A 21772-nucleotide genomic window follows, 5' to 3' on the forward strand; every position below is an offset into this window, starting at 1 on the left:
ACAGAGAGAAGACAGGCTCAATATTACCCATAGCAAATTTGGAGTCTTTAACTTAAACGCTCTAGCGCCACCAATAGGCCAAATTTGCACTCATATTTCTGCTAATAGCTGGTCAAAAGATATAAAATATTGACATTTGACAAATATGAAAATTTGTAAAATGCTGTATTTTTCAAACACTTTAACGTATTGTTATAAATCGTATAGAATCACTTGCGAAAAAGTTATGAAATTTGGCACACCGTCTGAAGGTCTAAAAGCTAAATATTTTTTATTCTGATTCCTTGGCTCATATAGAGTTGAATGCATACCAAATTTTTATTCCTACAAGTCAAGATTTTTCGCAATTTTGAATTTTAAGAAAAATCTACTTTTTCGAACTCATCCTAGACGGTTTGTCTGATTTTCACCAAAATTGGCTCAGATCATCCTCAGAGCATTCTGGCAAAAAGCTATAAAAAGCTTTTTGATATACCAAACCATTTTTGTAAAGTGCGCTATTTGACGAAGTTTGTGCAAGAAAGGACATAAGGTTGTATCTGCAACGCTTTAGCGGATTCTGACCAAACTTGGTATGTTATAACAAGCAAGACCTGAGAGCACATAAGTAGTTTCGGCACAGCATCATCTACTGGTTAAAAGATATAAAATATTGACATTTCTGCTTATAACTTCTGACCAGTTTGGCTAAAATCATAAGACATCTTGTTATATGCAGAACGGCATGCCAAAGCGAACAGTAATTCTGTATCAGCAAATGTCTTTGATAGGGGTCTCCAACCCTGCTCCTGGAGAGCTAGCATGTTGCAGAGTTCAGCTTCAACCCTAATCCAACACACCCAGACCAGCTAATCAAGGTGTTCAGGGCTACAGGTGGGCTGAAGCAGGTTCTGCAGAAAGGTACCTCTCCAGGAGAACCCTGATCTTTACAGAGTAATTAACGAAAGCTCCTTAGCTTCTTCATTTTACCTCTGTTTTACTGTTCTACCTGGCCCCTTAATTGCTGCTTGCAGCTATATTTAAATCTAATATTAGATTATATTATATCTTATTAAGTAAAGATCATGTTCCATGAAGATATTTTGTAAACTTCCTACTGTAAATCTATCAAAACGTATTTTTTAATTAGTAATATGCATTGCTATGAACTTCATTTGGACAACTTTAAAGGCGATTTTCTCAATATTTAGATTTTTTTGCACCCTCAGATTCTAGATTTTCAAATAGTTGTATCTTGGCCAAATATTGTCCTTTCCTAACAAACCATACATCAATGGAAAGGTTATTTATTTTAATACTTATGACTTGTTTTTGTGGTCCAGGGTCATATATATATATATATATATATATATATATATATATATATTTTTTTTTTTTTAATTATTTATCATATACAAAATTGTGGGTTGAGTGTAATTTAGTTCGTGAACGAATCATAAAAGCTAATAAAAAAATTTGCCCTTTTAAAAATGACGTATGGACGTTATTGAAACGTTTTATTACTCGTTTATGATATTATATGATTGTAAATAATTATTTAAATATTGTAATTATTATTCAAAGCTTTATAGCTTTATAACAGTCGATTATGACTTTATGATGTAACGATACAAATGTCACTGAACGAATCCGTTCAGAATCAAAAGAATGGATGATTCAAAAGAGTCGACTCAATGAGATGAATCAAAATCCCCACCACTGACCAGTACGCTGTAATGTTTGGTGAAAGTCCGCTGCTCACATCATAGACCGACGCGGTGTCATTTTTTCTCAGGTATTACGGTAAGTAAACAGTGACGTCGAGACACACCTTCACTCACGCGGTTGGCGCTAGTTGCCATGGAAGGTTATCAAGTGCAAAACCGGCTGAGGCAACAACACCCTCCGGAAAGACGTTGAACCTGCCGGTAGCACCGGTGGAGTACGGACCCTTACGGTTTAAGGGACAGCGATTAGGAAACGGTAAGGTCTTACGTTTTACGTATCTCGTTAATGATCGCGGTGCTTTAATGTGTTTATTTAATCTATTCATACTATGATGTAACAGACGCGTGGATTAGACCCTAGTAGACAAACGGGTATGACGTAACATCCTCGGTATCCTCAGCATCCTCTTCTCTGTTGTGACTCTGTTTGTTACCGCGCTGCGGGTGATTGAGAAAATGACGACGTGGCGAGAAACTACAGTGTCACCGAATAGAGGATGTTGTGTGACAAAAATGTTTCAAATTGTCATTAGTTATTCTTAATAGAGCAATAACGTTGTTTCCATTAATGTAAGTTGAGTGTATTGTGTATTTCGCCCCTTTTTCTCTGTAGGTGCACTATGTTTTTACGGCAGGCAGAGTGAGTGAGTGATTAAGTCTGTCAGATTCAGTATGTCTGCATGGGTGCAGCAAGAGGCTGGTCCAACCAGTTCTGCTGAAGCCAAAAAATCAGAGCCCAGAGGCCAAGAGAAGAAATGCTGTAAGTACACACACTCTAACATCCCACAGATCTAAGAAGTTGTTATGAATGCTTATTTAAACCAGCCTAAGGTTGTCAGCTGGTTGCGACGGTCTGTTTTCATGGGTGTTAGAGAGGTTCGGGCTTCTTTTCTGCTTTAACTTTTCTGTCCCCGCCCCAGTGAATTTTAACAACGACTTTTAGTCGTAACACAGTTGCCCTTCTCATAGTGTCCCATGTCACTGAGGCCGCTAAGCAGAAGTTTACTGTCAGTCAAGATTAGAAATAATTCGCTGTGCTTGCCTTTATTTAGATATGCATTGTCTGTTATGCTGGTTTCAAATTGCGGATCAAAGTAAAGGCACACTTGTTTAGGGTTTGTTGTAGGTTTTTTATTTTCTCCCCAGTCTTTATCAAATTGCTGACCTGAGGCAATGTTTTCTTAATATCTAATATGTGACCCTAGACCACAGAATCAGTCGTAAGGGTCCATTTTTTGAAAGTGAGATTTATACAGTAAGGTTTCTGTTGATGTATGGTTTGTTAGGATAGGAAAATATTTGGCTGAGACGCAACTATTTGAAAATCTGGAATCTGAGAGTGCAAATAAAAAAAAACAAAATATTGAGAAAATCGGCTTTAAGGTTGTCCAAATGAAGTTCTTAACAATGCATATTAATAATTAGTAATTTTTTTATATATATATATTTTCAGTAGGAAATTTACTAAATATTTCCATGGAACATGATCTTTACGTAATATCCTAATGATTTTTGGCATAAAAGAAAAATCGATCATTTTGACCCATACAATGTATTTTTGGCAGTTGCTGCAAATATACCCATGCTACATAAGAGGAGTATCACTTATTTTCCTTATTTTAAACAAATGTGCAAGGATTTCATTTGCATTTGGTGTTATAACTAAATAGACACAATACTGTTTTATACATAGTCTACAAATTCAAACATGAAATGTTTCTTATATAAAAGACAAAAACTGATCAAAACTGACAGTAAAGACATTCATAATGTTACTAAATAATATATTTCAAATAATTCCTGCTCTTTTGAATGTTATACTCAACAAAGAATCGTGAAAAAAAAAAAAACGTTTTTTACAAAAAAAATTAAGCAGCACAACTTTTGATGATCAACAAGGATAATAAATGTTTCTTGAGCACCTAATCAACATATCAGAATGATTTTTGAAGGATCCTGTGACACTTAAGATTAAAGCAATGACAAAGAATTTGCCTTATGCAAGCAAGGATTAGAAATAATTCGCTGTGCTTGCCTTTATTTAGATATGCATTGTCTGTTATGCTGGTTTCAAATTGCAGATCAAAGTAAAGGCACATTTGTTTTAGGGTTTGTTCTAGGTTTTTTTTTCCTCCAAAGTCTTTATCAAATTGCTGACCTGAGGCAATGTTTTCTTAATACCTAATATGTGACCCCAGACCACAAAACCAGTCATAAGGGTCCATTTTTTGAAATTGAGATTTATACAGTAAGGTTTCTATTGATGTATGGTTTATTAGGATAGGAAGATATTTGGCCGAGACGCAACTATTTGAAAATCTGGAATCTGAGAGTGCAAATAAAAAAAAACGAAATATTGAGAAAATCGGCTTTAAGGTTGTCCAAATGAAGTTCTTAGCAATGCATATTAATAATTAGTAATTTTTTTTTTTAATATATTTTCAGTAGGAAATTTACTAAATATTTCCATGGAACATGATCTTTACGTAATATCCTAATGATTTTTGGCATAAAAGAAAAATCGATCATTTTGACCCATACAATGTATTTTTGGCAGTTGCTGCAAATACACCCATGCTACATAAGACTGGTTTTGTGGTCGAGTATCACTTATTTTCCTTATTTTAAAAAATGTGCAAGGATTTCATTTGCATTTGATATTATAACTAAATAGACACAATACTGTTTTATACATAGTCTATAAATTCAAACATGAAATGTTTCTTATATAAAAGACAAAAACTGATCAAAACTGACAGTAAAGACATTTATAACGTTACTAAATAATATATTTCAATTAATTCCTGCTCTTTTGAACTTTATACTCGTCAAAGAATCGTGAAAAAAAAGTTTTTACAAAAAAAATTAAGCAGCACAACTTTCGATGTTCAACAATGATGATAAATGTTTCTTGAGCACCTAATCAGCTTATCAGAATGATTTTTGAAGGATCACGTGACACTTAAGATTGAAGCAATGACAAAGAATTTGCCTTATGCAAGCGAGGTGTTAACAGTCACTGAGTTTCAGGTCCTAATTTGTAGTTTGTTTGTGGAAAGTACCATAAACCACAAGTGCAAACATATTTGTTGTTGAAATTTACATTTGAAAAATGTTATAATTGTTAGTACTATAAATTGTAACTTTCTCCAGCTCATGATTCTGTCTTTTCCATGTCTGTCTGATCACAGCATGGGCGTCTTACATGACAAACTCCCCCACCGTGATCGTCATGATCGGCCTCCCAGCCAGAGGCAAGACTTACATGTCAAAAAAACTCACACGCTACCTCAACTGGATAGGAGTTCCAACAAAGGGTAAGTGGGCGGCTGAATTTAGACAGTCGTGACATATCAAATGACACTCACTATAAATATCATCTGTCTTCAATTTTAAATGGACTTAGCTATCAGCTGACCATTCTGACATAATGTTCCATCAAGAGGCTAAATATGAACTTGAACTAGATAACCAACATATTTAAACTCAAACTCTAAGTACATCTTGACCCACAATGCAAGTGTTTTAATCACCGTAAATGCTCTGCCTTTGCACGCAAAGAGATATCACCATGATGCATTACAATTGTGCTAAAACTGATAATAAAAAGTAAAGATTAACCATAATTTCTTATTTTTTGGTTTATCATGCAGTGTTTAACCTGGGAGTGTATCGGAGGGAAGCAGTTAAAGCGTACAAGTCTTATGACTTCTTCAGACATGACAATGAGGAAGCCATGAAGATACGAAAGTATGATTATATCTTTACTGTCATCATGACTCACCCTTGTGAATTTCCAAACCTTATCACTTTCTTCTGTGGAACTTGAAAGAAGATATTTTGCAGAATGTCCAAGCTGCTCACTTTCATACAATGTCCTGTGTGGAAATGATCAGTTTGGATATATTTTTTAGTGCTGTCAAAATTAGTGCATTACATTACTACAAGCAGTTAAGCAGCAGCTCTTAAAGTAATAGCAGCCAAATAAGCTAATAACCCAGCTGCTGTGATGTCTGTTAATCAAAGAACAAAATAAAAAGAGGAAATCACTTTTAACTTTTGTAGCTTTAAGGATTTGTCTATATTTAATTTAGAATTTAGTGTTTGATAACTTTATTAGGGCCCTATGATTTCCGTGATGCGGAAAACACAGACTGAATCGTGGCATTCAGTCATAAAAACGGAATTTACTGTATAATGCGGAATGTCACGGAATTTATCAAAGTTTGGATTAATCAAAAGTAGGTCATTACACTTAAATCATATCGCAATATGAACTAGTATCTGTAAATATTCAGCTGCAAAAATCCTGCATGTTCTGCATGTCTCCCAGTCTGAATGAACGAAGGAATGGCACAGACATACGGTGTTGTTTACTACAAACATACTGAAGCGCACGTGTTGCTTGTGGTGATTTTAACGTCTGCCGTCTTAATTTATGAAGACATAAAGCCATGCACATCATCTCCAGAACTTCTCTGAGAGTCACTCAATGGAGCATTTTGCCGTTTTGTTTGAGTAAAACTAGCATCATATATACACACAGAAATTGAACGGAATTCACAGCAACCCGTCAAAAAAAAATTTTGGTTTAACTTAAAGGCATTGTGCCAGAAATAGTCCTATATTACTACTTTTTAGTAGAATGTACGTGATACTACTACTGCTGTTGAAAAAAAATAATAAAACTTTATTTTTTAAGAAATAATCACACAATATTTCTTACATGTTTTTATTTTAATAGTAAATTCCTGTTACTTGCCCAAAAATAAAGTGTTTAATTTTCATTAATTAAAAGATAGATTAAATCAATGTTTTATGCTTTCATTAAACATTGATTTCAGTACACAACACAGAATTTCTGAGGATGAAAATGGAGAATGAAAACATTTCATAAGGCTTTTTAAGAATACATTTTTTGAGCTATTTTAAGTTGTTTTTATTCATTCAAATAATTAGACATGCTAAAACATTAATAAAACACAAGGTGAGAAAAAAAGTAAAACATTTCATAGGGCCCTAAACATGTCATTTTTGTTCAACTTTTAATAAATTGATGTTAAATTGTATACATTTCATGATTTTAATTAATTAGACATGCTTTTCTATTAATAAAATTTTAATTTAACCATTAAAAAGGAGTCCAGAAAAATTAAAACTGAAAAAAATTAATGTGGGAAAAAATAAAACTGATTTCATAGGGCCCTACTTTATTAAGTTCACAATTTTTTTAAATCTAATAATTGTTAATATTTCTTAGAGACATCAGTAATATTGGTATCAGAGATACTTGCCTTCAGCCATAAAAAAAATATACCATATAACAAATATTAAAAATATACTGTCTTTGTTGTTTCTACATTAATTTGAAGAGTGAAAGTGAAATTATTGCAATACAAAAGTATATTAAAAACCTTAATGTTAGGTGGAATTAATAACGATTTAGTTAAGTTAATTTTTTTTTTTAATGAATTGACAGCACTAATTTCTGAAGGTTATATTAGTGCACTTCTGATAGGGCAGGTCATGTTTTTCCTGAGAAGTGAATTTACTTAAATGTATTTACTTATGCATGTCTGTTGTTGCATTTTGTCATTTTTTTCCAAATAGACAGTGTGCCTTGGTGGCCCTGCAAGATGTAAAAATCTACCTGAATGAGGAAGGTGGACAAATAGCTGTAAGGTTTTACCTTTTTCTCAGTTCACCTCAGTTATTTAATTAAAAGTGCCCCTATTATAGATTTTTGAATGCAGTGTGTAACACAGCTCTAAGTAAATGGAAACATCCAGTGAAGTTTTAAATCTGAAAGTGCTATAAAGTTATTGCCTCTCAAAAGAAAGAGCCGACTCTGAGTCATTTAAACGAGTCGTTTTTTAAAACGAATCTCAAGCTGTTTCATGTCACCAACCCAGTGTTTACAAAGTGTATGTGCAAGGTGGGTCAAACAAATGACGCGACGTAGGACAATTTTGAAGTTGGAGGAAAAAACAAAGGGAGTTTTTCAACACACCCTAACTGTCTTGAACTGGAGTGCACAGAGTACGCATGCACATCACAAAACTAGACAAGCATTTGTGATTTAAAAAGTGTATAAATATTAATTTAAGAAAATTGCAAATTGTTTCGCTAGATACGACCCTTATTCCTCGGCTGGGATCGTTTAGAGCCCTTTAAAGCTGCATTGAAATTGCATTTTTAACCTTTAATCCATTGAGCACCATTGAAGTCCACTATGTGACATGCATGGGTCACAGAATGGGTCATCGAACCAATCAATGCAAAGCGTCATGAAAAATATATTGTTGAGAGAATTGTTTAGGAGTCATTGAGCAAATAAGGGAAAAAATAAATGCATTTTATAAGACAATGAAAGTGTTGCGTGCAACCTGTTGTTGGCAACTCCCAAAACCAAATTATGAACCTTTCATAATTCATAATAGGGGCACTTTTAATTTGAATAGGTGTGGAGTGTTTAAGAATGTTAACACTTCCTCCTTTACATTTTATATAATCTGGTTTGTCTGTTTAAGGTATTTGATGCCACAAACACAACCCGGGAGAGGCGGGATCTTATATTAAATTTTGTACAGGAGAATGCATTCAAGGTATCATTGCCAAATGTACAAGTTACACTTCCTGAAGATGAGTTACCTTTTGTAGAAGTGATGTGTTATCATTTTCTGTGTGTGTACCTTTGCAGGTGTTTTTTGTGGAGTCAGTATGTGATGATCCAGAGGTTATTGCAGCTAACATCCTGGTAAGTTGTGATGTTTGGATTGCATTTTCTTTTACTTAACCCTCTGGCCCTCTTCGGTCAATTTGGTTTTGGAGGTGGGATCGGGAAAGGTCCACGAGGCGGGATTCGATCTCGGGGCGCCCTAGGTGCAATTGCGCCATATGTCGGCGCACTGCCACAAGGCTATCAGCGCCAACCTCTTCAGTCAATTTTTACCCAAAAAATTTTATATTTTGAAATTTAAAAAATCGTAGCTTCGTTGGAATGAGATCACACTTAGTGACTTTTGTCACATTAGCAATGTGAACACACAAAAAAAATCATGGACATGATTCGGATGTGTTAAAGGGCAAAAAAAAAAAAAAGTCACACTTGCCGCCTTCACGGTCAAAAATGACAGACATAGGAGATGAATGGGAAATATGAAAAAATGTTAGAACTCAGAGAATCTTTCGGTGGTACAAACTACAAATCAGCCACTGTTCAAAAAAAAAAGTGCACAGCAATCAAGGCATGACACTAAAATATCAAGAGTGCAAAATTGACACCCATGCGTACACACACACACACACACACACACACAGAAATAAACTGTCTCTCCCTCTCACTCCCAGACACACACACAGAGATTTACTGAAAAATCCTTCAGTGCTTCCCTTTCTAACAAAATTTTAATGTCTGATTGTAATCATAATGCAAAACCTGATATTTATCTAACTAAAAAATCTAAAAATTAAAAAAAAGTAGTTGTCTTTTAGAATGTCTAAATATATTTCTAAATGCAAAACCTAATAAAATGGGAATGGGAAATCAAAAAGTCTCTGTATATATGTATATAGGGAGCTATACAAGAGGTTGCATGACATTACGCAAGTTTTTATTTTTTAATGCCACCAGATGGTACAATTCTCAGTTCAAAAAATGAATTTTAAATGCTTTCACTCTATTTTAAAATGAAAAAAGTAGCTCATTATAATTGTATAAATATTGCATAGTATCATTAAAATCTCCTCAAAATTCTAAATTATAATAAAAAAATATTATTGAACAAAACTGTGTTACATTTTCCTAGAAAAAAAAGAAACCGCAAAGGAGGGAAGTGTGACTAATAAACGAAGAGGGCCCGAGGGTTAAAATGAAGTATGGCAACATACCATAGTTGTTTTTCATGATCTTCTTAACAGTTGTCTCTTATGTGCTCTTCAGGAGGTCAAGGTTTCCAGTCCAGATTATCCAGAGACGCACAGAGAGAGAGTCATGGATGATTTCCTAAAACGCATCGAATGTTATAAAGTCACTTACCAACCACTAGATCCTGATGAATATGACAAGTAAGAATGCTTAGAAAATAGCCACATGATAGCATTGTTTGCATAAAATGTATGGGATAGATTTCACACTAAAGTTGAATTGTGTATTATAATAGAAAAAGACTTTCTTGATCATAGCATTCACTTATTTTCTGCAGAGATTTGTCCTTCATTAAGGTGATGAACGTGGGTCGTCGGTTCCTGGTGAACCGTATTCAGGACTATATCCAGAGCAAGATTGTCTACTACCTCATGAACATCCACGTGCACTCGCACTCCATCTACCTGTGCAGGCACGGAGAGAGCGAACACAACGTCCAGGGCCGCATCGGAGGAGATTCTGAACTCTCTCCCCAAGGGCGACAGGTCTGGACTTATTTAGTGCTGCCTTTATAGCGTTTATTCATTATAAGATGCTTGACTGTTTCTCTCCTTTTCAACTAGTTTGCAAGTGCTCTGCGAGAGTTCATTGAGGAGCATAAGCTGTTTGACTTGAAGGTTTGGACCAGTCAGTTAAGGAGAACCATCCAGACGGCTGAAGAGCTGAGAGTTCCATATGAACAGTGGAAAATCCTCAATGAGATAGATGCTGTTAGTATGCTCAGATCTCAGCGGTGATTGCATGCAGTTTATATGCATTATATGTTCATTCATAAGCGTTTATTGCTCCCACACAGGGTGTATGTGAGGAGATGAGCTACGAAATGATCCAGAACACATTCCCAGAAGAGTTTGCATTAAGGGATCAGGACAAATACCACTACAGATATCCAGGAGGAGAGGTACGGCACATCTTCAACGTATCTTTTTTTTTTTTTTTTACAGTTTGCATATGTTTGCATTGATATCTGGGTTCTTGTGGGAAGGTCAGACTATTTTAAAAGGCTCTCTTTTCTTGTAGTCGTATCAGGATCTGGTTCAGCGACTGGAGCCTGTGATCATGGAGCTTGAGAGACAAGGCAATGTACTGGTCGTCTGCCACCAGGCGGTTATGCGCTGCCTACTAGCCTATTTCTTGGACAAGAGTGCAGGCAAGAAGCACTTTCACTTAAAAAACAACTACCCTTCTGATATTTTCACAAGTCTCATCACAAAAAAAAATATATATATTTTTTTTTTTTTTTTTTTTTGTTAATTTATTTTTATTTTATTTATAAAATAAATAAAATAAAAATTAATTCATAATTTTTTAATAAAAGTAGTTATTACACACTGCCATTCAGAAGTTTGGAATCAGTAAGGTTTTTAATGTTTTTTAAATAAGTTCTGCTCATCAAGGATGCATTTATTTGGTCAAAAATACAGAAATATTGTGACATATTATTGCAATTTAAAATAACTGTTTTCTATTTTAATATACTGTAATATATAATTTATTCAAGTGATGCAAAGCTGAATTTTCATCATTCATTACAACTGTTTCAAACTTTCAGGCTAGGCTTTCTTAAGCCAACTGAAAGCTTGTTCTCAAACTTTACTCATCTAGTTTAAATAAATGCTGTCAATAAAGAATCGTGAAAAAAGTATCAAGCAGCAGTTTCCAATACTGATAATAAATCAGCATATTAGAATGATTTCTGAAGGATCATGTGACACTTAAGACTGGAGTAATGGAGATGAAAATTCAGTTTTGCATCAGGAATAAATTGTTTTAAAGTATATTAAAATAGTAAACCATTATTTTAAATTGCAATCAAATTTCATAATATTAGAGTTTTTTCTGTATTTTTGATCAAATAAACGCAACTTTGGTGAGCATAGGGACTTCTTTAAAAAAACATTTAAATCGTTCTGAGCCCAAGCTTTTGAACGGTGGTGTATGTATTATAATATCACTGTATAAAAATACATTTTAGCAATGTATTTTAATGTGCTTGAAAAAAAATATGTAGTGTTAATGTTATATTTTTAGTATAAAAAAAAAACATTACTTATTGCTTGTAATTTTTTTCACCCATTCGAGCTGATTCTCTCAATTTCAATAAGACCTCATCTATATCAGCCAGCTATACAGATAACTAATAACTAAGCAATACGTCCTAATAATGATCAATACATCACAGAAATGTTAAAGCAAGACTGTCAACTAAAACGTTTTTTTATTTTTTCTCTCATAGATGATCTCCCCTATTTGAAATGTCCCCTTCATACCATCATGAAGCTCACTCCTGTTGCTTATGGTGGGTTGGACAGTTGTTTCCTCACCTTTGTTTATTGTTAAACCTGCACAGATTCTGCTCACAGGTCATTCTGCTTCATGTTTTAGGCTGCAAAGTGGAAATGTTTCATCTGAATGTGGAAGCAGTGAACACACATCGGGACCGACCGCTGGTGAGTCCTCATCTGTCTCTGTGGTGTTCTCTCCTGGAGTGTGAAATATTAATGGAGGATATTAAATATTCATTTTAAAATAATTGGTGCCACATTTATCTCATAAATTTGTATCTTTTTTCACTGATGTTTTTGAAAGCATGCTATGTTTTCCTGCGGTTCAGCTTAGGATATCTTATGGGTTTTATTTTGATCTGGAATTGCAATTTCATCACTGCATGTTGACGTCTGTGCTGCTTGTTGCTTTTCTCAGAGAACCCCCTGGACAAAATAGCTTTTCTGTGACATGCTGTCAGTTACCACAGAAAATAATTTTGGCTCTAATTGCTTTGTCTGTTATTAAAGATTCTTTAATATACTGAGTATTTATGCGTTTTGACCTAAATCACAGCAGCGTCCATCTACGAAGGAAGCAGGCTGTTAGTCAATCATAGCAGTGGGTGTTTACTTGAGTCTACAATTAAAAACAGGACAGAAAATAACCTATTACTTCTAAATTATAATAACATTATAAGTAACCTCAGAGAACAATACAACATAATAAAAAAGGCAGTTCATGACTCCTTTAACATATATTAACTATAAACTAATACAATGAGAAAAGCATGTAGCAAAATTACTCAAACTAAAATCGAATTGAAAACTGAAAATATTCAAATAATAAAAAAGCAATGCAAAATATTGTTGATACTATAATAGCATATACAGTTAAGGTCAAAAGTTTACATATACCTTGCAGAATCTGCAAAATGTTAATTATTTTACCCAAATAAGAGGGGTCATACAATAATGCATGTTATTTTTTTTATTTAGTACTGACCTGAATAAGATATTTCACCAAAATTATGTTTAAATAGTCTGCAAGAGAAAATAATAGTTGAATTTATAAAAATGACCCCGTTCAAAAGTTTACATACACTTGATTCTTAATACTGTGTTGTTACCTGAATGATCCACAGCTGTGTTTTTTTGTTCAGTGGTAGTTGTTCATGAGTCCCTTGTTTGTCCTGAATAGTTAAACTGCCTGCTGTTCTTGAGAAAAATTCTTCAGGTCTCACAGATACTTTGGTGTTTCAGCATTTTTGTGTATTTGAACCCTTTCCAACATTGAGTGTATGATTTTGAGATCCATCTTTTTTACACTGAGGGACTCATAACTATTACAGAAGGCTCAAACACTCACTGATGCTTCAGAAGGAAAAATGATGCATTAAGAGCTGGGGGGTGAAAACTTTTGAAAAGAATGAAGATGTGTACATATTTCTTATTTTGTCTGCGTATCATATTTTTTTCCATTTGGTACTGTCATTCAGAAGCTGCACTTTTACACTTCCCACATGTTTCCCAGAAGACAAAATAAGTTAAATTTACCCTGATATTCAAATTCCAAAAGTTTTCACCCCCCCAGCTCTTAATGCATAATTTTTTCTTCTGGAGCATCAGTGAGCGTTTGAACCTTGTGTAATAGTTGCATATGAGTCCCTCAGTTGTCCTTAGTTTGAAAAGATGGATCTCAAAATTATACAGTCATTGTTGAAAAGGGTTCAATTACACAAAAATGCTGAAAAACCAAAGAATTTGTGGGACCTTAAGAATTTTTCCGAAGAACAGCAGTCAGTTTAACTGTTCAGGACAAACAAGGGACTCATCAACAACTATCACCAAGCAAAAAACCATCCACAGCTGTGGATCATTCAGGTAACAACACAGTATTAAGAATCAAGCGTGTGTAAACTTTTGAACAGGGTAATTTTTATAAATTCAACTATTGTTTTCTCTTGTGGACTATATATAAACATCTCTTATGTGAAATATCTTATTCAGGTCAGTACTAAATAAAAAATAACATGCATTTTGTATGATCCCTCTTATTTGGGTAAAATAACTAACATTTTGCACATTCTGTGACAACACTGATTTTAAGTGCATCACTGTAAATGTACTGTAATTGTCATTTTTAACTAAATTACAGATCAAAATTGTTGTCTGTGGTAACAGCTTAACTTGTTAACCCCTAACTTTCCTTTAAGATTTGTTCTCTATAGTTTAATCAAACTGTCAGTCAAACGTTTGATTAAACTCTAATCTTCTTCCTCTTGTGCTTATTCACCTCATCAGAGTGAGGTTCACCCTACCCCCTTATTTGTTGACTGTCAATAATATTTAGTACATTTGTGATACAGATTTATGTGTTAATTGTAGTTCTAATGTGCCAGCAGCCTGTGGTTGTTCTATAACTGTGGATTTGTCTTGTGAGTTGCGCTTTTTTCGCTCCATTGAATAACACTGTGTTGTAGTGATGTGCTCTTCATCACTGTATTGACACGTTTGATGTTTTATAATGTTAACCTGGAGAATTTCTTTTTTTTATACTTTCAAGTCTGTGTATGGATAAATATGGATTAGCTTTGGGAATACCATGTCATTTGATAGTTTTGTGGAGACGGAAGACTGAAATGATGAGCGCTGTGTGTAGGCAGTCTCTTTTTTTTAACCCACCCAGTCTCTTCCATCTCAAACCAGGGGAAAGTCAGGCGAGACTCCGCCCCTCTGCTAAGGCGGAATAGTTACACGCCCCTCTCCAGTCACGACCAGGTTAAGCGGCCCCGCCTCTACAGCGCTGGCAACCGGCCCTGGCTGCCCCTCACCCCCTCCCCCACAACCCTGCACTTCCCCGACACGCCAGAAGGGGCGCTGCTGCTTCAGCAAAGCCAAGTTAGTGGTAGAATCCATTAAATGGACTCAACTGACCCAGTGTTGTCCTGACCCTAACCCACCCTCACCCTGGTGACCTGAATCACCCCAAATGTCACACCCAGTAACGACTGTGCTAACTGCATGATGGATTTCATCTCCAAGCGCATGTTCTTTGCTAAATCCTTATTCAGTTTGGGCTCCTTTTTTGTTATTCTGTATGGGTGCTCATCACAGTTCATACAGTAACAACAGTAATTAGCATTATCTTACTTGTATAAATAGCAACGACGTATGCAAATCTAATTGTTTTCCTTCCTGATTCTTTTTTTATAAATTAATTTTTTCTGCATAAGACCAGATCAAAATCAGTGAGTTATTTTCTTGTTGCCGGTTTATTTCATGTGCACCCCAAAATGAAAATTGTCATTTACTAACCCTCATGGTTGTTGCAAACTTCCTTCCGTGGAGCATAAAAAGTGCTCTTTTTTCATGCAATGAAAGTGAATGGTGACCAAGAAATTTAAAGGAATAGTTCACCCAAAAATTTAAATTTGCATTAAATTTGCTCAACCTCAGGCTATCCAAGATATAAATGAGATTGTTTCTTCATCAGAACAGATTTGGAGAAATGTCGCGTTATGTTAGTTGCTCACCAATGGATCCTCTGCAGTGAATGGGTGCCATCAGAATGAGAGCTGATTAAAAACATCACAATAATCCACAAGTAATCCACACGACTCCAGTCCATCAACTGTGAAACAAAAACATGCATGTTTGTGATAAACAGTCCATCATCAAATCTTAGCTTCTCTATCAAAAATGTTGCATTCTCCAGTTAAACTGTTGTCTTGTGCAAATTAGGAGAGAAATATGCACAGATCAAGGATTGTTCACAAATGAAAACCATCCAAAACAATTCTAAACAAATATGCTGGTGGATTTTTAAACCTGATTCTGATCACCATTAGATTTCATTGTATAGAAACTAGCAGCATCTCCTTTTGCGTTCTGCAGAAGAACAAAAATGTTTGTTTGAAATGACATGAGGGTAAGTAAAGGATGATGGTTTCTCTCTTCAAAGTGATTCAGTAATGAGTATTCCTTGTCCATGTTTTACTCTGAACATGCCAATTTGTCCTCGGGCTTCAATTCTCGTCTCCATATTTGTCTCCCCTCTTTCTTCCTCCCCTCCCCTTCATCTTCCTGTCTCTATTTTCACAGTCTCATGTGGTTGGCAGTCATCTGTGAGTATCCCATGAGTTTGAAAGCTGTTCCACCCCATTGCATTATTAGAATGTTGTTTTCGGTATATGTGTGATGTTACAAACCATGTGCTGTGATTAATGATTCTCAGTTGTCTTTTCAAGTTTAAATTTGTATATTGTGGCTTAATTGTGCTGAGTGACTAAATTATGCTCAGTGCTCTGAAGCAGAATGCAGGAAACATAAGTTTTCCGGTGGTGGTTGTGACATTATATTTTTACAGAGAAACCTATTTACCCTTTCTAAAGCTTTCATTAAGGGAATAGTTCACCCAAAAATAAAATTCGGTCACTGATTACTCACCCTTATGTCGTTCCAAACCTGTAAGACCGTTGTTCATCTTCAGAACACAAATTGAGAAATTTGAATGAAATTTGAGAGCTTTCTGACCCTGCATAGACAATGACGCAACTGACACATTCAAGACCAGAAAGGTAGGACATTGTTAAAATAGTCCATGTGGTTCAACCTTAATTTTACTCTTGTGAACACACAAAAAGAATTTCTGAATAAAGTCGTTATTTTTGTTTTCTTTGCGCACAAGTATTCCCGTAGCTAGCAATCATCAGACCAATATCAGAATCAGCCGATAATGGCTGTAAATGTAAATATCGGCATTGGCCCGATATGAAAAATTATGTGGATATGTCTTGCTCTTAAGAGGAATAACTTGCATGTGCTCAGGGTGTGCTAGCAATTGGATCACGTCAGAAGTGTGGCTCATTCTTGAGGCAAAGTTTTGCCTGAATGATGATTAAATTCAGTGTTTTGGATTGCTGCATTTAATCTGATAATCCAATACAGAATGACGCATTCAGCGTGTGATAGAGTAAACAGTAATAGCACCTGCAGTGGTGGCAGCGGTAAGGAGTTTTAATTCCGTAGGGGGCGCTGTTGGCCTACTTCTAATAAAATAACAGTAAAATACACAAATAACATTTGTGATGCAATCTAGGAAAACCCAACACATGGTGAAATTTGACCTTTTTTATGTTTTGATACCATATGAAAGCTGGGTTCAAGCCCTGTCCAAAACTTTTTATTTTGTCCATAGTTTGAACGTAACAAAGGTTATGGCTATCTTAAGTTGGCTGACAGCTCTGATTTTCAGGAATGGAATTCCTGAAGTGAGACAGGCCATAGTTCATACAGGATTGGCGGGGAATGTGCATTGATACACCTTTATTAAACATGTTACGTTGTTTATTTTGATAGGTTAACTGTTTTGTGGTGTTAAGAGAAAGCTACGGAGTGCGTTCTTAACATAAGAGAAAGAGTAATTTCTACAACAAATCGCAATTTTTCTGCACTAAACAAGTGAATTTTGGCAAGATATTTTCAGATATAGACAAGATGTTGTAGAATAGTAATTTATTGAAAAGCTGATTTTGACAAAAACAAAGTTACATTCGACCTGTTTTTTGAATTTCCTGAAAATGTCCCAGCATGACATCCGACGGGTGTTCCCAGATTAGATCACATTTAGACTTTGTTTCTGCTTAAATAAACTAGTAATCAATGTCTTAATCATGAGTTTGTTTGGATTTAAAGGTCAGAAGCTGTAGCTTACATGAATTAAAAAAAAAAAAAAAACATTACAAACATGACGCTTGCGAATCATTTTATACATGAAGAGTTCAGATGCAAAACCAGCTAAAAGCCATCTCGGTCAAAAATGAGATAATGATACTGAGTGAATGCTCCTGACACATAGTATACATCCATCAAATACTTTTACTTCAAACTCGCTAATTTCCAGCCTCAGCCCAATCAGAAGTTCCAGTACTTACATAGAAACCTATACAAAGTAGCCAGAAAGAAATGCTCATTTTAAAGAAAAAGGTCAGATGGATTTAGAGGCTTTTGCATCTTCATATACTGATTTATTCATTCGTGTGTAATATGTTATATTTTTTTAAACAAATTATGAGCTCTAAAAGATTTTCAGAATTATTACAACGCTTTTGCTTTAGACCATCTACAAATGTGAAATCTTAAAATAAAATGTTAAGGTTACCACTGCATTTTTCTATAGTTAATTTATAGTTATTTTCTTTAATGTACTGTCATTATAAAAGAACTTCATTGTTGTTTATTTAATTCTAACAAACCAAATTAAAAATAGTTTGCATTTAATTTCTGCACAAGAGAGACTTGGTGTTGTTTTCAAACAAAAGGAAATATATTGATATCGACATGAGCTATTGGCCAAAATGAGTTGAAAAATATTGGCATAAATCCAATATCGTGCATGCCTCCTCATAGCTATACAACATGATGGTTGAAACACTGATGTCACATGGACTATTTTAACCATGTCCTTACTACCTTTCTGGGTCTTGAACGTGTCAGTTTCGTTGCTGTCTTTGCAGGGTCAGAAAGCTCTCAGATTTCATCAAAAATATCTTGATTTGTGTTCTGAAGATGAACAAGGTCTTACGGGTTTGGAACGACATGAGGGTGAGTAATTAATCACATCATTTTCATTTTTGGGTGAACTATCCCTTTAAATGTTACACTAATTTTGAATACATTTTTATACAGTGTCTTGATCAAGTGATCACTTAAAGTTCAAAGAAAGGCCTTTTTTTAGTATTTTTTTTTTTAAAAAGTATTTTTTAATTGTTTCAAATTGAAAATGTGAAGTTGTCTAGATACTTTCTGGGGGAAATATTCTGGTATGTATGATAGAACTTAAAGATCCTTAAATATACTTTCCTTATGTTGAAGTTTAACTTTCTCATGATTTCTTTTTTCTATTTTTTGAGGACTCCTTGTGTGAAGGAATCAGCTTTGACTGCACAGACGAAGTTAATGACTGTTTCCGCTTCTGAATGAGATGGAGGGAATTTCCAAAATCCTGCATGAAAATGAAACTCTGCTTTTAGATTCTCCCACTCCCCACCTCTGCTTGCTTTATCGGTGACAGAACTACATTTCCCATCAGGACCTTGCATGACAGATCACCACTGCTATGATTACAATGAATCCTATGCTTTATCATCATGAGATGTATATTTATGACTTCAATATTTTTAGTTACTTTAAGTGCTGATGCCTTATTGAAAACTAAACAAAGGAGATCCTCTCCTTGAACTGAATGTGATCTGTTATAATTTGGACACAACTTGGGTTGTGTAAATGATGATAAACCCCATACACAGTGTTGCAACATGTTTGCGGCAATGCACTTTCACAATCATAACGATTACAACAGACAGTAGTCAGTTGTCGGAAAAGAAGAAAAGCTTCTTTCAGGGAATCAATGAGAGATTTAACACAGATAAAGGAACTGTTTAATAACAAGTAGGTTTAAGCAGATTGTGGCTTGAAATGAATGCACTTAATGAGAGATTTGAAATGACAGTGAAATATTTTTTGTCTTGCACATTTTCTTAAGAATGAGACTCTTACGGGATACTGTACAAAGTTTAAGCTAGTGATGTAATATTTTTATAGAAATGTATTTGTGTGTCGCATCATGACAAGGATTTGTAGGTTAAAAGAAGTATATTTTATAGGTCAGGTCACCGCTGGAGATGCTAGCAAATATAGTTGTTTTTATTAAGGATTTGAATGTAGTCTATGCTCTTGAAGCAAGAAATGTGTTCTCTGGTTATGTGATCGGTTAAACTGGAAATACTAGCTTAACAAGTCCGCTTATATTTTTGTGATGAGCTGCACTACTCAAACACAATCCACATCTGAATCAACAGCATGTCATCGACCAACAACAGCAGAAAAGTTAAATAATGTGCCCTGTGACTTTCTAATGGTTGAATGTTTAAAGAAAAAACATTTGAATCACATTTTGCCTCACTGTTTGCCTCGGTACAAGTACAAATATTCCATGTCATCTCTAAATCAATGTTCTACATGCTGCATGCATAACACTAAATTATGAATACATTAGCAAAATGCTGCAGACTTACACAGTCCAGTATAGTGTTTCAGACTGTCACATGTCCTGTGGAACATGTCAACTTTTCAATTTCATTTCAACTCACTATGATCAGTGCTTCTGCATAAAACTAGCATTTTCCACTACAATCAAGCTGCAGTTGAGATATCCAAGCATGCATTGCCCTTAAGTAGTGACTGGTGTGATGGCACAAGTATTGCACACAATCTGACTTTATAAATTATACCTGCTGTTACAATGCCAATGACACAGAATATAAAATATATGATTCATTGTCTAATCTTGGAATATTGCCTGCAATGTTTTGCAACATCCAAGTACATACAATTAAACATCTGTTATGTCAGACTTGCATTAATGTGTAATTTTTATCCTGTGTTGTTATAAATGCATTGATGTATGGGCCTTTCTACAGAGTTGGTGCAAATTTCTGTCCCACAACCAAAAAAAAATTAAAAAGCATTTAAGTATTCAAATCTTAGATCTATTATCTACTAAAACCCACAATAATATTTAAAATATCAGTAAGCTTAATATATATTAAATAATCATTTATTTGGTACTTTCAATTAGGAGGTGGCTATCCCGAACTCTAACCCCTAAAATTCAACTTCGACATTATTATTCCATTATTGTTTTTTTTTTTTAAATATCTTTTTGATTTTTTTTAAAAAGTAAAGTTCTGGAAATATTTATGTGTCACACTCTCACAGCGACAGTAAGTAAAGCCCCATCGTTTTGAGGTAAATGTGTTCAAAAATCTGAAAAATCTGCGTAACTTTAAATAACGTCACTACCAAACACCATTTTTCTGTAATTAAGTTATTCCATAACATTTAGTTTTTATATGTGTACAACTGTTCAGAACTGTGCTAGCTAATATTATCAGTCATGACCGAAACATGTCATCATTGTTTCAGTAGTGACAAAAAGGGAACAATAAACAATTTAAACAATTTTAATACAGTTATGCAAATTTTATTTTAGTGTTTTAGTATTAAAATTCTGTAATGTGATGTAGTCGCTACCAAAACATTACTGTCACTACTGAAAATGTGCAGTCATGACTGAAACATGGGATGTTTTGTCAAAAATAAAGTATACTGAATTATCAACTAAGATGTTATTCTGGTTCAAAACTAATGAATCCTTAACTTTGAAATCAGTATGATCAACTTTTTGCCTTTTACAAAGAAAAATTGGATTCAAAATACAACAAATTTCATAAATCACACTTGAATATATATATATGAAGAGTTCAGATGCAAAACCAGCTAAAAGCCATCTCGGTCAAAAATGAGATAATGATACTGAGTGAATGCTCCTGACACATATTATACATCCATCAAATACTTTTACTTCAAACTCACTAATTTCCAGCCTCAGCCCAATCAGAAGTTCCAGTACTTACATAGAAACCTATACAAAGTAGCCAGAAAGAAATGCTCATTTTAAAGAAAAACGTCAGTGGATTTAGTGGCTTTTGCATCTGAACTCTTCATGTATATATATATATATATATAATTTTATATTATATATAATTAAATAAGAAGGGTTGTATTTACCTATTGTGATTTTGCTCACATCTTCCTTGTAAATATATATATTTTTCTTCATATATATATATATATATATATATATAGAATATAATTTATATATATATATATATGTATATATACATAAAAAATATATATATATATATATATGTGTGTGTGTGTACTTGTTTTTGCTAAATTGTGGGAACCAAATGTCCACACAAGGATAGTAAAACCTGAAATTTTTGACATGCACAATGTAAAAAAATGAT

At 34.3% G+C, this 21772-nt stretch overlaps 1 protein-coding gene across 4 annotated transcripts; it reads left to right on the forward strand.

Moving 5' to 3' along the window:
• Positions 1 to 1690: 1690 nt before the first annotated feature.
• On the forward strand, positions 1691 to 20311 carry pfkfb2b (6-phosphofructo-2-kinase/fructose-2,6-biphosphatase 2b). Of its 4 annotated transcripts, XM_051122515.1 has the most exons (17): positions 1691 to 1962; positions 2320 to 2466; positions 4898 to 5023; positions 5360 to 5456; positions 7317 to 7383; positions 8237 to 8311; positions 8407 to 8463; positions 9649 to 9773; positions 9911 to 10118; positions 10197 to 10343; positions 10430 to 10534; positions 10654 to 10783; positions 11870 to 11932; positions 12019 to 12083; positions 14607 to 14798; positions 16002 to 16024; positions 18812 to 20311. In XM_051122515.1, the coding sequence occupies exons 2-17, from the start codon at positions 2379 to 2381 to the stop codon at positions 18879 to 18881; spliced, it is 1638 nt and encodes a 545-aa protein (XP_050978472.1). In that variant the 5' UTR covers positions 1691 to 1962; positions 2320 to 2378; the 3' UTR covers positions 18882 to 20311. The 4 variants fall into 4 exon arrangements, with proteins under 4 accessions (XP_050978472.1, XP_050978474.1, XP_050978475.1 ...); XM_051122517.1 differs by lacking the exon at positions 16002 to 16024; XM_051122518.1 differs by lacking the exon at positions 14607 to 14798.
• Positions 20312 to 21772: the final 1461 nt, after the last annotated feature.

The sequence above is a fragment of the Labeo rohita genome, chromosome 11 (genome assembly GCF_022985175.1).
Source record: "Labeo rohita strain BAU-BD-2019 chromosome 11, IGBB_LRoh.1.0, whole genome shotgun sequence".
Lineage (NCBI taxonomy): Eukaryota > Metazoa > Chordata > Actinopteri > Cypriniformes > Cyprinidae > Labeo > Labeo rohita.

Bases quoted from the DNA above. Each gene is read 5' to 3' on its own strand.
- pfkfb2b (XM_051122515.1), top strand. From the start codon at position 2,379: ATGTCTGCATGGGTGCAGCAAGAGGCTGGTCCAACCAGTTCTGCTGAA. The intron at 7,384-8,236 runs GTAAGGTTTTAC...TGTCTGTTTAAG, and splicing joins AGGAAGGTGGACAAATAGCT to GTATTTGATGCCACAAACAC. The intron at 10,344-10,429 runs GTTAGTATGCTC...GCTCCCACACAG, and splicing joins TCCTCAATGAGATAGATGCT to GGTGTATGTGAGGAGATGAG.